This window comes from Bacillus rossius, chromosome 10 (genome assembly GCF_032445375.1).
Source record: "Bacillus rossius redtenbacheri isolate Brsri chromosome 10, Brsri_v3, whole genome shotgun sequence".
Lineage (NCBI taxonomy): Eukaryota > Metazoa > Arthropoda > Insecta > Phasmatodea > Bacillidae > Bacillus > Bacillus rossius.
Window position 1 is genome coordinate 54,364,667 of NC_086337.1, and position 13,073 is coordinate 54,377,739.

The 13,073-nt window shown below is 36.7% G+C and overlaps 1 protein-coding gene across 1 annotated transcript in view; it reads left to right on the forward strand.

The window, feature by feature from the left end:
• The window catches only part of LOC134536167 (U5 small nuclear ribonucleoprotein 200 kDa helicase), a 49,277-nt gene that overhangs the window by 17,982 nt on the left and 18,222 nt on the right, over nt 1-13,073 (forward strand). Inside the window, exons 13-16 of the mRNA XM_063375799.1 lie at nt 1,084-1,199; nt 2,407-2,517; nt 3,064-3,195; nt 5,661-5,890. Coding sequence (XP_063231869.1) covers nt 1,084-1,199; nt 2,407-2,517; nt 3,064-3,195; nt 5,661-5,890 — 589 coding nt within the window. The remainder of the gene's footprint in view (nt 1-1,083; nt 1,200-2,406; nt 2,518-3,063; nt 3,196-5,660; nt 5,891-13,073) is intronic.

Below are 13,073 nucleotides of genomic sequence, written 5' to 3' on the forward strand. Positions count from 1 at the left end.
TTCACTTTCGCACATCAGGTGACTGTAGGTCTCGAAAGTCTTGAGAAAAAAGTCCTGAAGAAGCTGGATGTCTTGCAACTCTATTTTCCAGCAGTCTTTTTGCTAAATTTGTTTTTAATTTGGCGCCTCGCTTATGTATAGTCGCACGTTAAATGTAAAATGTAGTTGGAGACTGTCCACTTGAATCACGTGGGAGTTAAAAATCAGCTTGCTATGTTTAATTTGACATATTATTAGGCATGTGCGTGTATAAGTTTTTTAGTTCAAATCAAATACGAAAATGAATATCAAATTATTCGTGAATACGAATATTGAACTCAAATAGTAAGAATAAGAACTAAGAATTAGAATCCCACTAAAAAAAAATTTTTACGAATTGTGGAAAATTAGACAATTTTTAATTTTTTTTAGTCCTTTATTACCAAATTAGTGATCAAATGAGCTCTTATTTACATATTTAAACCTCAGTTATCCACGAGTTTTTGTTATTTACTTCAGCCGGGTAACCTGTATTTCATTTAATCAATATTATGAGTACAATTTCGGCAAATTTCATCTGCAATCGTAGTAAACAACTCACTACTTTTTAAATTTTATTTTTGGGTCGCATCGCCTGTTTCGTCATAGATATGTACAGCAAGTAAGATGCTACTGTGTCACATGGTGTTGGATCGATGGTGACTGTCGATTCATACGCCGTTGAAACTATGGCTGTTTCGTACTGAAACTGTTACCATATGACATGAAAGTCAAAAACGATAGCCGGACGTCCGATGACGCCGGCACCAGATAAACCGCTGAGTCTTTCCTGGTGGCCACCAGGATCGCTTGAGCAGCAAAATGGCGCCATATTTGAATTTTGAAGCGTCCAACACTTTGGATTAGTTAATATGAATCTAGGGTAAGCACTATTTACAAATCCAACAGTGGCATTTACTTCTTTTTAATGCCCATCTCGACGGAGCGTCCGTTGTTTCGTGGTGTCGCCGGTCCGTGGGTTTTCCTCCCTGGTTCCTTGTGCGCGTGTGATGGTTAAGTGAGTTGGGCCGAGGGTCAGCGGGGGGTGGACCTGACGTGCCGCAGGAAAGACGGCGCGCGCGGTCCGTGACATGTGCCTGGAGAAGGACACCCTGGGACAGTTCCTGAGGGAGGGGTCGGCGTCCATGGAGGTGCTGCGCACTGAGGCCGAACAAGTCAAGGTCAGTGTCGCCCCGCCGTGTCCTGCATCTTCTTCTGGTTCCGAGAACACTGGGGAAACTCACGGGAATTCAATTATAATTAGTTACTACCGCTTAAGGCAATCGGACGTAGTTAAGCAAAAAAGGAACCGACCCACATTAAAACCTATTCTGAGTATTTTGAAGTTAAAAGTTAATTATAAATTGTAATTCTCCTATTGATAATATAATGTGGGTATAATTTTAATGGTCTAGTATAAACACTGATATAATAATAGCAACGACGGTACGATCAACCTTGTACTGTTTTAATTTATTTTCAAATGAAATATGACAAAATTGTGGGTCGGTTCCTTTTTGCATAACTACGTCCATATCGTCCTTAAGAAAATTACCTGCATTGTAAATTAAGTTAAATTTACAACTGGACCTGTTTTTACCCATTTAATAAAATTTCCCTCTTAAATAAGACAACATTTGAAGTATGTACCTTGAGAAACAGGGGTTTGCTGAACATACAGAGAATTATTCTGTTTAGATAGTTCTAAAATAAAATTTTACCTTGATTCATGTCAATAAAATAACTTTATTAATGAGATAATATATAATAATAATATTAAATTAAATAACAATTCATAATAGTACACAAATGTTTGGCTGGATTCAAATGAACATTTCTATTTTGGCAGAACTGTTTGGATGAAATAGAAACTATTTAATTCCAATAATAACTGGAAATCTTAATTTTTGTCAGGGAAACCTGGAAAAGTCTAGGAAATTTGATCCCGACTAGTAAGTCAATCGTACCAATTTATGGCTAGGTTAGGAATTTTTCACCAAGAATAATATTCTTTCTCTATTCAGTACAGGTTATTGTGTTTAGTGTCCAAAACCATCTAATTCTGAAAGAAATGCTTGATTTACAAAATACTACTTAGAAGTGTTTTGCATTTGCTGCTGTCTGGAAACTCAACTACAGAATCTTATCTTGTTCTTTTGAAAACATGAAAATAAGGGTAATTGTAATTTTAATTATAAAGTGGATTCTTGGATTTCACTATCTTGCCAATATTGCAGTTAAGAAGCAAAAAAATAAAAAAATAAGACATTACCTTATGTTCTTGAAATCACGGGAGCCGTGATAATCAGATGTCCTTGGCAAAGACTAACTAAAATACAAGCTGATACTGAGATTTATTCTAGGCTGTACCATTGTGACTGTTTCTAGAACCACGAGCTGAAAGACTTGCTGCCGTACGGGTTCGCCATTCATCACGCTGGGATGACTCGCGTTGACAGAACCCTGGTTGAAGATTTGTTCGCCGATAGACACATTCAGGTACTATTTTACTGCAGTATGTGCCTTACACTCGCAGATTGTTTTCTGGTTATCATTTTCTTGAAATCACGTTTATTTGGCGTTGATTCAACGCACTGGTAAACACTAGTAATTTATCTTTGCAGTAAAATTTAGCGCTGTAGTTCGTTTCTAAACTCTTATTTTATATATTATTAATAATTATAATTATTTTAAGAATATTTTTAATTTTACTGTTTGTAGATTTTTGTACGACCAAAAAAATAGTGCCTCTTGATGGTATTATTACAGTTGCATACATTCTGTGTCCTTAACGGGAAGGAAGTAAGGTCAAAAATGGCTAAAATCATCCCTGTGTACTTAACGAATGGCCCTTGACAGCTCAAATCATTCTGTTTATTAGTTAATGTGTGATGTCATGTCCTGAGTTACGTGTGCTAGGGACATAGGGCCCAGGTGTTAAGTTTGAAATAAGAGTTAAAAAAAAGGACAGCTGAGGAATTGAAAACTACGTTGAGTTGCACGGGTGGAGTGGACACTGTGGAGTGTGGTTGGTTCTCGTGGCAGGTGCTGGTGTCGACAGCCACGCTGGCCTGGGGCGTCAACCTGCCGGCCCACACGGTCATCATCAAGGGCACCCAGGTGTACAACCCCGAGAAGGGTCGCTGGGTGGAGCTGGGAGCACTCGACGTGCTGCAGGTGTGGTAACATTCAGTGCTCTAGTACCGTAATCACTCGCGTAATGTCCGCAGTAATTTGACCACTTTTTTGGCCAAAAAAATGGGGTGCGGACATTATGCAAGGAAAAACAAAAATACAAAATTTTGTGTCTTAATTATTACTAAAAAGGCATAAAACGTATCTAAAATCAATTTGGATTTAACTAGCTACGTATTTTAAAAGAATATTGCTGCGGGATCGCTTGCAAACAACCCGGCTTAGACCATGTTTACTTTGCTGTAATTGCCACCGGTAACTGTGGCAACAGCGCAGTGACTCACCAGTTCCACATCTGCTGCGCACTGTACCCCCCCCCCCCCCCCCTTCCCCTTAACTTCAGGCAACTGATGGCCTTCGTGACGTAGAGAAGGAGGAAGGGAAAGGAAACATTTAGAGCGTGAGAATGGCCGAGAGAGGGATTCCAACCAAATGTAAACAAAGAGGGGTTCTGTTCTGTCCTGACACGTAAAACAGGGTACACACTAATTAAAGTTGACGTTTCTTTTACGCTGCGCTGCGTGTCTTACCTCAACAGAAAACAAGACTGATCCATGTCAGCAAATGTGATGTTAATTTTTTTTCCCCGCGCCTTTACTTGAACCATTTCATACGAAACAGCACAGGCATTACTTCTTAATTCACGTATATAGTTTAAAACTTTAACTTCAAGTTCTGGGAACTTCCCAGCCTTGGGTCCGCGAAACGCACGCCGTGTTGCATTTGTTGACTGCAACTGTTCTTTTATTTTCCGCCACTGACGAACATTATTTTCCTGCACTTCAAACTCCCTTTCAGCAGCCCTGTTCAAATGCTTTTCAGCATAACGAACAACTCTTAATTTAAACCGCGCAGTGAAGGATTTATATTTACCCATTCTGTACTCTACACTACAAAACTCGACGCGAAACTCATGCCTTGAACTTGCGTGCGTGTAGGTCAGCTGTGTTTACCGCTACCGTGCTTTGTTCAGTTCAACGAATTTCCCCACCCTTTCAGGACAGGAGAGAAAGGACAGCTGAAGGTCACGGCTTTGTTTACAGAGCCGTCAACTTTCCATTCGTACTGCGTCCTTTAGGGGTGGCCAAAGTTGTGTTGCCCGCCGTAGACGACTGGTGCGGACATTATGCGAATTTTTAATTTTTTCTTTTAAGGATATATAAATAAAGGGTGCGGACATTATGCGAGGGCAGACATTACGCGAGTGAATACGGTATTTCATCGTGAATAATATCTGTGCAGCCCAATTTTATCAATACGTCAAACGAACAAGCATAGTTAAAAGTGTAGGATTTTGGTTCGCTTAATTGAACAAAGTTTAAAATTGGAACCTTTGTAAATTAGGCCACTTTAACAGTAAGTAAAACTAGCCTGATTTCATCATTCAAATCTGATCTCTGTTTAAAATAAAAACTAGATAAAATATTGTGTTTTTAAAGTCATTGCAAAGATGCGGTAGCATACAAATTTCAGTTAAAACTCTTAATATGCAATGCAGTATATTTATATAGTATAAACTAAACACATTTTACTAAAGTCAGTTTTGATTTTAAAAAATTTGGAAGATTTTATGAATCGTTGGCTTCATTGGTGAACAATTGCTACATAAGTTTATCAGATAAACTTACCATATTATTTGACAGCTGAATACTTGTATAAAATTATAACTACAGACAAGATTATATGGTGAACTGCGATAAAACTGAAATAACACCGAAAAGCACCCCGTAACAGCATATAGCACAGAAATGCAAGTGATTTAAGCAGAATTTAACCAAAACGTAATTTTAAAAAAATAATTTCTGTATTTTAAATTCAAGGAATTTAATTATTTCAGGATAAAATTTGTACCTAACCGCATGGACCAGAAAAATTATTAATTTCTTTGTCATGCATCTCTTGTTGAATCACTTTCAGTGTTCTTTGATTTATTTTTATTGTACTGAATGTATCTTTTATAACTTATTTATCACGAATTACGTTATCATTAAAATGCAGCATATAATCATTACACTATTTCGGTGGAATAAATATTACGAAATGGAATTTATAAAAATATTAACAACACCACCAAAATCTTCTGTTTTAGCAAATAAAAGGTACTAAAAATAAAACCATAAGTTCTTGTTTCTTCTGTTTATTCAAAATAATTATTGATACTGACCACGAGACCGAGTCATGAACAATATCATGACGTATAGGCTAGTCATTTCCGGACCTCATTACCTTCTTCTTCGTTAGCTAATTACTGTCAGTTAGAGACCATCGTGAAATTTTTTTATACATACTGAAGAACCAAGTGACCTTGAAAAATATTGTAGTAACACCAAGAGGTTTTGAACTACTTGAGTAATGAGTAATGTGTTTTTTGTTTGTTTGTCGTAACGTAATGTACAGCTGCCACGAGCGTGAGAGAGAGAGAGTGAGAGCGCGTGTGTCGCGGGCAGATGCTGGGGCGGGCCGGCCGGCCGCAGTACGACACGAAGGGCGAGGGCATCCTCATCACGAACCACAGCGAGCTGCAGTACTACCTGTCGCTGCTGAACCAGCAGCTGCCCATCGAGTCGCAGCTGGTGGGCAAGCTGGGCGACGCGCTCAACGCCGAGGTGGTGCTGGGCTCGGTGCAGAACCTGCGCGACGCCGTCACCTGGCTCGGCTACTCCTACCTCTACATCAGGTGCGCCTCCCCCCGGCGCCTTTGAATATACAGTCAAACCTCATTATTACAAACCTGAAGGGACCATAATTTTAGCACTTTGTAATAACGAGGGTTTGTATTAACCAAACTATTGGGATATCATGACAAAAAAAAATTTATTGAACTTTAAATGTCTATATTTACAACCATAAAGAAAATTATATACACTGTTGGTTGTATAAGCTGGCTTCACTAAATGCATAACAATTGGTAAACACTGAAGAAAACAAACACAATGCAACACTTACAGAATAAATCATAATACAAACTTCAATTTCAGTTTTCATTCTCTCTCCATTGCCTACTTCTTCGATAATTTTAACTTTAACTTGCAATGTAAGGTCGTTGCGTTTACGTTTCGCAGTCACATTACAAAACAACTCACACTCAAAATATAGGTTAATACACACTTGCATGAACAATGGAAAATATCAGAACTTTTTTTTCATGGATTGTTTAAACTTCTACGTATGTACACTTCCGACGACTAATATTAATAAGCTGTAGAGTACTTTCCTTTTTCGTTTTCCGTTTATAACATGGCATCTTTTCTAGTTTAGTTACTAACATCGCCACTAGAGTTGAACTTTTCATCTTGTTTTTCCACCATTTTGCGCATAGGCTACATACATATATCTTTGGAGAAACGTTTGTTTACATGACGGTTATGAAGACGTTATTTACTTTAGACTTCGGCGGTGAAATTTGTATTAACTGTTTACTTATACACGTTAACAGCTACTTGAGGGATCAAAACAATTTCGTAATTCATATTAACCGTATTTCGTATTAAAAGTACTGAATAACATAGGAAAGCATACTTTATTTTCTGGGACTGTGAAAGTACTTCGCATAAACGGGAATTTCGTACTGAGCGGATTTGTATTAATGAGGTTTGACTGTATATACTGTATCGAAGTTGTTTTGACTGTGTAACACCATTTTCCTGACGGAACGACCTACCGAGGCAGCGCGATAACAAAGACTGACTAGTTGCCGGCACTGCCAGCTAGTGGCGCTACCGCAGCCAGTAGCGCGGGAAGTTCGAACACAGTCTTGATAGAAGGAATGTCTCAAAGTCCCAACATATTTACACAAATTTAAAAAACATCACAAGTCCAATCGTACACAAGTCCAAACAGAAGTCGCGAGTGGATAGGATTTACTCTACGTTTTTCAGGAGCATATATGATGAGCAGCTTGGGAACTTCAACCGCTGCAGGGCGCTGCCGTGACGCCCTGTATCATCTTAGGTTTTCATTTACACACGTTAGAGCGCAGCACTGTCGCCTGCTGTCATTCCCCCGCACCCCCCATCCATCATTCACTGCAGCTCAAGGTCGTTCAACGGGAGGGGGGAAGGGGTGTTTGTAGAGTTTTACACTTGTCTGCTAGGGACCACCACAAGTCGATGCTTTAGAGATGGTGGCGATTGCGGCGGTGAATTAACCAACTATCTCGGACCCGTATTAGAAATTTTAACCTGGGCTGGCGACTTCTATACAGTATATATATTCAAAGCCGGTACCAAGCGCGGCTCCAGAGGAAGGGCGCACGGGGCGACAGCGCCTTCCGAGGCCAAATTTTACTTCTTATTTCTTTAACTTAAATACTTTCAATCAAAATTTGTATGAAAATACTAAATTTCAGTATTTGAGACCATATATTTTGTTAATATCCCAAGGGCAATGTCGTGATTATTAACTGCATCCTCCTGTGAGAGCCCTGCCCGAGAGGTCTTCCTGGAGCCGCCATTGCCCGGTACTGGGGGTTACACTCTCACAGGAACAAGCGATTAAATTTTTGAAACTTTTTTTTTTGTTAGTAACGGGTCGAATCCTAATCTTCTCAAATTCGATTCCCGGACAGTATCTCGAATCTGAAATACCCTTATAATGTTTTGTTCCACAAATTAATTTTCCAGAAACATCACATACCGTAATTTTATTTATATGATTACATGTTAAAAGTAATTTATCTTGGGGAATGGTAGGAGAATATATATGAAGAAAAAAAATCAACCTAGTAAACTTCATTTACTTTATTTCTGATAAAATTTTCCTTCGGGTCTTTTTCCTTGAATGTAGAATCTTTCGAATACTAAGGATTTGATGGTATTTGAGGATTTGATTGGTCCATCCCTATTTTTTGTACGTACAGAACTAGGGATGGGACGAATCCACATTTTGGTCGAATCCGAATCCTTGTTCGAATCCTCAGTGTTTGTCATCGAATCTCGAATCCCAGTCCCACACTAAACTTCACCACATGTTATTAAAAAAAATCAAACATTTATTTTAAAAAATTACATGTGTATTTATAAAATTATAAAATAAGTGCATAAGTGCATACACCTGATATAAAATAGAGAGAAATAACCTCAAAAACCACACACGTAAGTTTGCATCTGTCTAATTCTCTGTTAAATTAATCCTTCCTATGTTTTCAATAAAATACGTTTGTATAACAGACTCCATTTAAAAAAAGTTACGTTTTTTTCTGCAATGTTATATTATTGAAAGTTGGAAATGATAGAGTAGTTATGCTAATTGACAAAATGCAGCGTAGTTTATCTTATGTTTGTGCCATTTCCGTTACCTTTATAATATAGTTTAGGTATACCTACAATTTTCTAGAGCTGGACGAACCTCAGTTCTCTGGTTTCGAACCGAGCCGAACTGAACCTCATACAGAAATAATTGTTTTCAATTAAAATGAACAGATAACCAGCATTTTGGTCCTTAACTGAGTGGTGAGAAAGAAAGATTCTCCAGCCATATGTAAAATTAAAACATTATATAGCTTAGCTTATATATATACCAACTTTTAATTCGTGAAGAAGTTACATCTAAATTTCAAAAAGACTATATTTCTTTTTAAGTGTACACTAACCTTCATTTAAAAAAAATATTAAAAAGATGACGAACATTCAGCATAAGGCCACATAACATATTTTTGTGGTAGACATAACCTAACATTTTTAATAAGTAAAACTTTTTAATAGGACATAAAAAAAAAAGACGAATGTGAATTAAGTTACCTATCTACATATTTTTGTGGTAGACATAACCTAACATTTTTAATAAGTAAAACTTTTTAATAGGACATCAAAAAAAGGCGAATGTGAATTAAGTTACCTATCTACATTACAAAACCCGCTGTCTGCAGTTGCTGTTTTCTTGGAAGAATGCTGCTCGTTAGAAGAAACTTTAGACGGTTTTTTTGGGGTGGTTCTGGGTCATCCGGGTCGTCATTATCTTTTCTCCATTTGGAAAACTTAAACGACGTTAGCCTGCTCATCGCAAATCACCTCAAGAACAATAATATTGTAAACGTAACGTAAAAAGTGTGGTTATAGAAATTTGCGTCGGAAAAAAGAAAACACGAGAAATAATGATGGCTGCCGCGACTACGCTAGTCAACTTAGTACCGTACTGTAACATTTACTGGACCAGTACTTTTAATACACAAGATTAAATTAATATTTTCATTACCTGACTGTTATAACCAAAAAGGCCAAAGAAAATAAATACATCCCAGTAATTTAAAATACGTAATTTACGTAATCATTTCCTACCGCATTTGTCTTGTGTTAACTTTATCACGTTAGTTTTGCCGAAATACGAGAGTTCTCGTACATGCGCTTTAGTTTAACGTATGGGGTACCCAATGTTTGGTGATTTTACAACACTTCTCGTATACGCACTATAGTTAAAGGTATAATATACAATACCTTTGGCATTTGTACGATAGTTTATATTACGTAGTACGACAAATGCATACAAAATTCTCTAAAGTAATCAAAAAACAAAGCGCGCCCATATGAAAAAATGCTATGCGAGTTATGCGACGATTAATAATTTTATTTTTATTTTGTCTGCGCTTGAAACTGTTGAGGCGACGATTATGCGATAAAAGTCGGAATATTACAAGTAATAGAATTTTGTTGAGCTGTTTTGTGAATGGTCTCAAATGGGGGTTAGAAAATTAGAAAAACGTATTTTTTTTTTAAACGATCGTTCTGTTTTTCGAATATATTTTAAGAGGTTTCGAACCGAACCGAACGTAAGGGTTCGGTTCGGTTCGAAATTTTCAAACTTCGCCCAGCACTACAATTATCAATTACTACCTAAAACTCTTAAAAACCCACCTCGAATCCCACCTCGAATCCCACCTCGGATCCTACGAATCCTCGAATCCATAGGATTCGGTATATTCGACGAATCCAAGATTCGAAAATCCCATCCCTATACAGAACCAAATAAAACATACATTTTGTCTTTCTTTACAACGTAATGGCTCACTTAACATTGGAGTGTTGGTTAGGACCCATGCACCCTCATCCAACTGATAGGATCAAAGGATTGTTGTTTAGACAGTACGTACCAATCTGCTGAAAATAAAATATTGAATAAAGTATATTTGAAGTTCCTTAAATTATGTAAATCTGTGTTGGTAATGTAAAACAGAAGAATTTTTTACTGAAAAAATGTGGGGTTATAATTTCACATTCAAATCTACATGCGAGAATCACGTGGCACATCTTGCAGTGAGCCAGTGGCCTGTTTTCCCCACCCGTTCATTCTGTCGCATCATCATCCCTCACCGGCATCACCTCCAGTGACCCTGATGTCGACCGGGGGACCTTGACCCGGCCAAACTTATTTTATATTTCTGAAGTCTTTCAAGGAAAATACGGTGGGTTCTCACCTCACGTCATGACCAAGTTCTTTCCTAGCGCGCCCGGCTGTGTAACGGTGCGTTAACTTTGTGCGAACTCGCTGTCAACAATATGTTCAACCCAAAATTAATGAAATCAATATTTTTAAATAATAATTTTTTAATGTTGGAACCAAAACTTTTTTTTTTTCAATGTTCCTTATAATTTATTATTTGAGAAAATTGTGTTAGAGCACAATTGGACGTAGTTATGCGAAAAGGAACCAACCCACAATTTTGTTATATTTTATTTGAAAATAAATTAAAATAGTACAAGGTTGATCGTACCGTCGTTGCTGTTATTATATCAGTATTTATACTAGACCATTCAAATGATACCCACATTATGTTGTCAATACGAGAATTACAATAAATTTATAATTAACTTTAACTTCAAAATATTCAGAATAGGTTTCATGTGGGATGGTTCCTCTTTGCATAACTAGGTACGTCCAATTGTCGGCATAGAGTGAAAACTAGGGTTCTGCAAATATTCGAAATTTCCGAATTCGAGTTCGAACTTTTTGATATTGGATTCGTAAATTTGAATCGAATTCATTTTACAATAATACGACTTGCAAAATCTGGCCGGGATACACTAATATAAGACATCCCCCCTCCCCATCAAGTTTTAAAGAAACGTAAATGGACGATCACATCCACTTTCAAAAATTATACAGCGAAACCCCTTATTTAAGTTACCGTTATTTACGTTTTCCCGTTATTTGAACCTTTTTATTTCTGTCCCGTTTTAACCTCATTTGATGTAATAAATTCCCGTTGTTTACAACGCGCCTTTTGCTTTACGTAGTTTACGCCATTCGTTCTGATAAAACTGCTTACTAACTTAATTAATCCTATTAAAAGTAATCTGATTGTAAATCGTGTTTTAAAGACGTTTTTAAAAGTTATAAACTTCATCTTTAACGTCTCGGGAGTCGCTTTATACCGCTTATAAAAACGTAAGCAGCGCCAGTTTGGTTGTGTTGATTCCTGTATGACCGTATAGATCGCACGCACGTAGTCGAAGATTGATATCGATAGCTCGCAGACTGCATGCACGCGCGCGCTCTGTCAGCAACAGAGTTAACCCGCACGATCGTTATGCATTTAGTTACAAATTACGTTCTTGTTAAGGGTTTCTTTTTTTTTACGTTGAATAAAATGGTTTTATTGCATCACTCATTAATTTAAATTATTTGGCGTGCTTTCGCAAAGTCTACTTTTTAAATAAACGTACTTATAAGCGATAAAAATGGTAGGTAATTTGTTATTTTTCTTTTGTACAACTTCCTTATGCTGTGATATTTTTATTAATATTTTTATCCTTGAAAGTCAAACATGCTAAATATGGTAAGTTGTGATACTTATTATGGTATTCCCTTTATTTACACTTTCCCGCTTTTTAATTTTTTTTTACTTTGACCTAATGAAAAGTGAAAATAAGGGTGCGGTTACACGGGAGTCTGAACTACTTCAGGTGAACATTTTCAGCTGTTGAGTGCGGTTACACACAGTCTCAACATGTTTTGTTCGAGGCCATTTCCCATTTAACTTAAACAGGTTGGCAAAGTAGTTCAGATTGACATATCTTCTACATTAGCCTCTGATTGGCTGTTTAGAATATAAACAGTCCTTTGCAGAAATTCAAGATGGAAAGTGTTCCTGGCACAAGTTTGAGTAATATTTTACCGAATGCAACAAAAAAAATCAACAAGTAATTATATATATAATTTTTTTAATTGATCCTGGCCTTAATTTTCTTAAAACTGAGATACGTACTCTCGCTCAAAAAATAATAAAAAATAATTTTAAGAATTTTTACTGTGCATGTTGTTTGAATTCCTGATTTAAAAAAAAATATTGAGCAATATGAAAACACATTCCATTTCTGCTTAAAATACTGTATAAACAAGTGAGAAAATCCCGCGTTTTCTGGATACAAAATAGAGAAGATCAACAACAGTCATTCGTTGACAGTAGACAATCGGTTTTAGAGCTGAACACACTTTTCAGCAACTACTGTGTAACCGTACACTTTCGCGTTTGTATACGTGTTTACTTAAACATGTTCACCTGAAGTAGTTCAGGGTCCCGTGTAACCGCGCCCTAAGTTTTACTGTAAATAATATGTGTAGCCATGTTCCACTTTTTAAAATAACCAAAAAAAACTGTCAAACGTTCAAACACACTAATGATTTCCAGTCTGTAAATTTACAAAATACAGTAATTAGTATGATTTTCAGAGAATAACGGACATTTAAATTATTAATACAGTACTTACAAGTTTTTCAAAGGTGATAGGCCTATGTTAAAAATTTTTAATGATCTATGTTATTTTAATAATAATTATTCTCAATCTCAAATTCGATTAGAAAAAAATTCGAAACTCGTGAATTTTTTTGAAATTTGATTCTAATTCGATTCAAACTGAAAAATCACA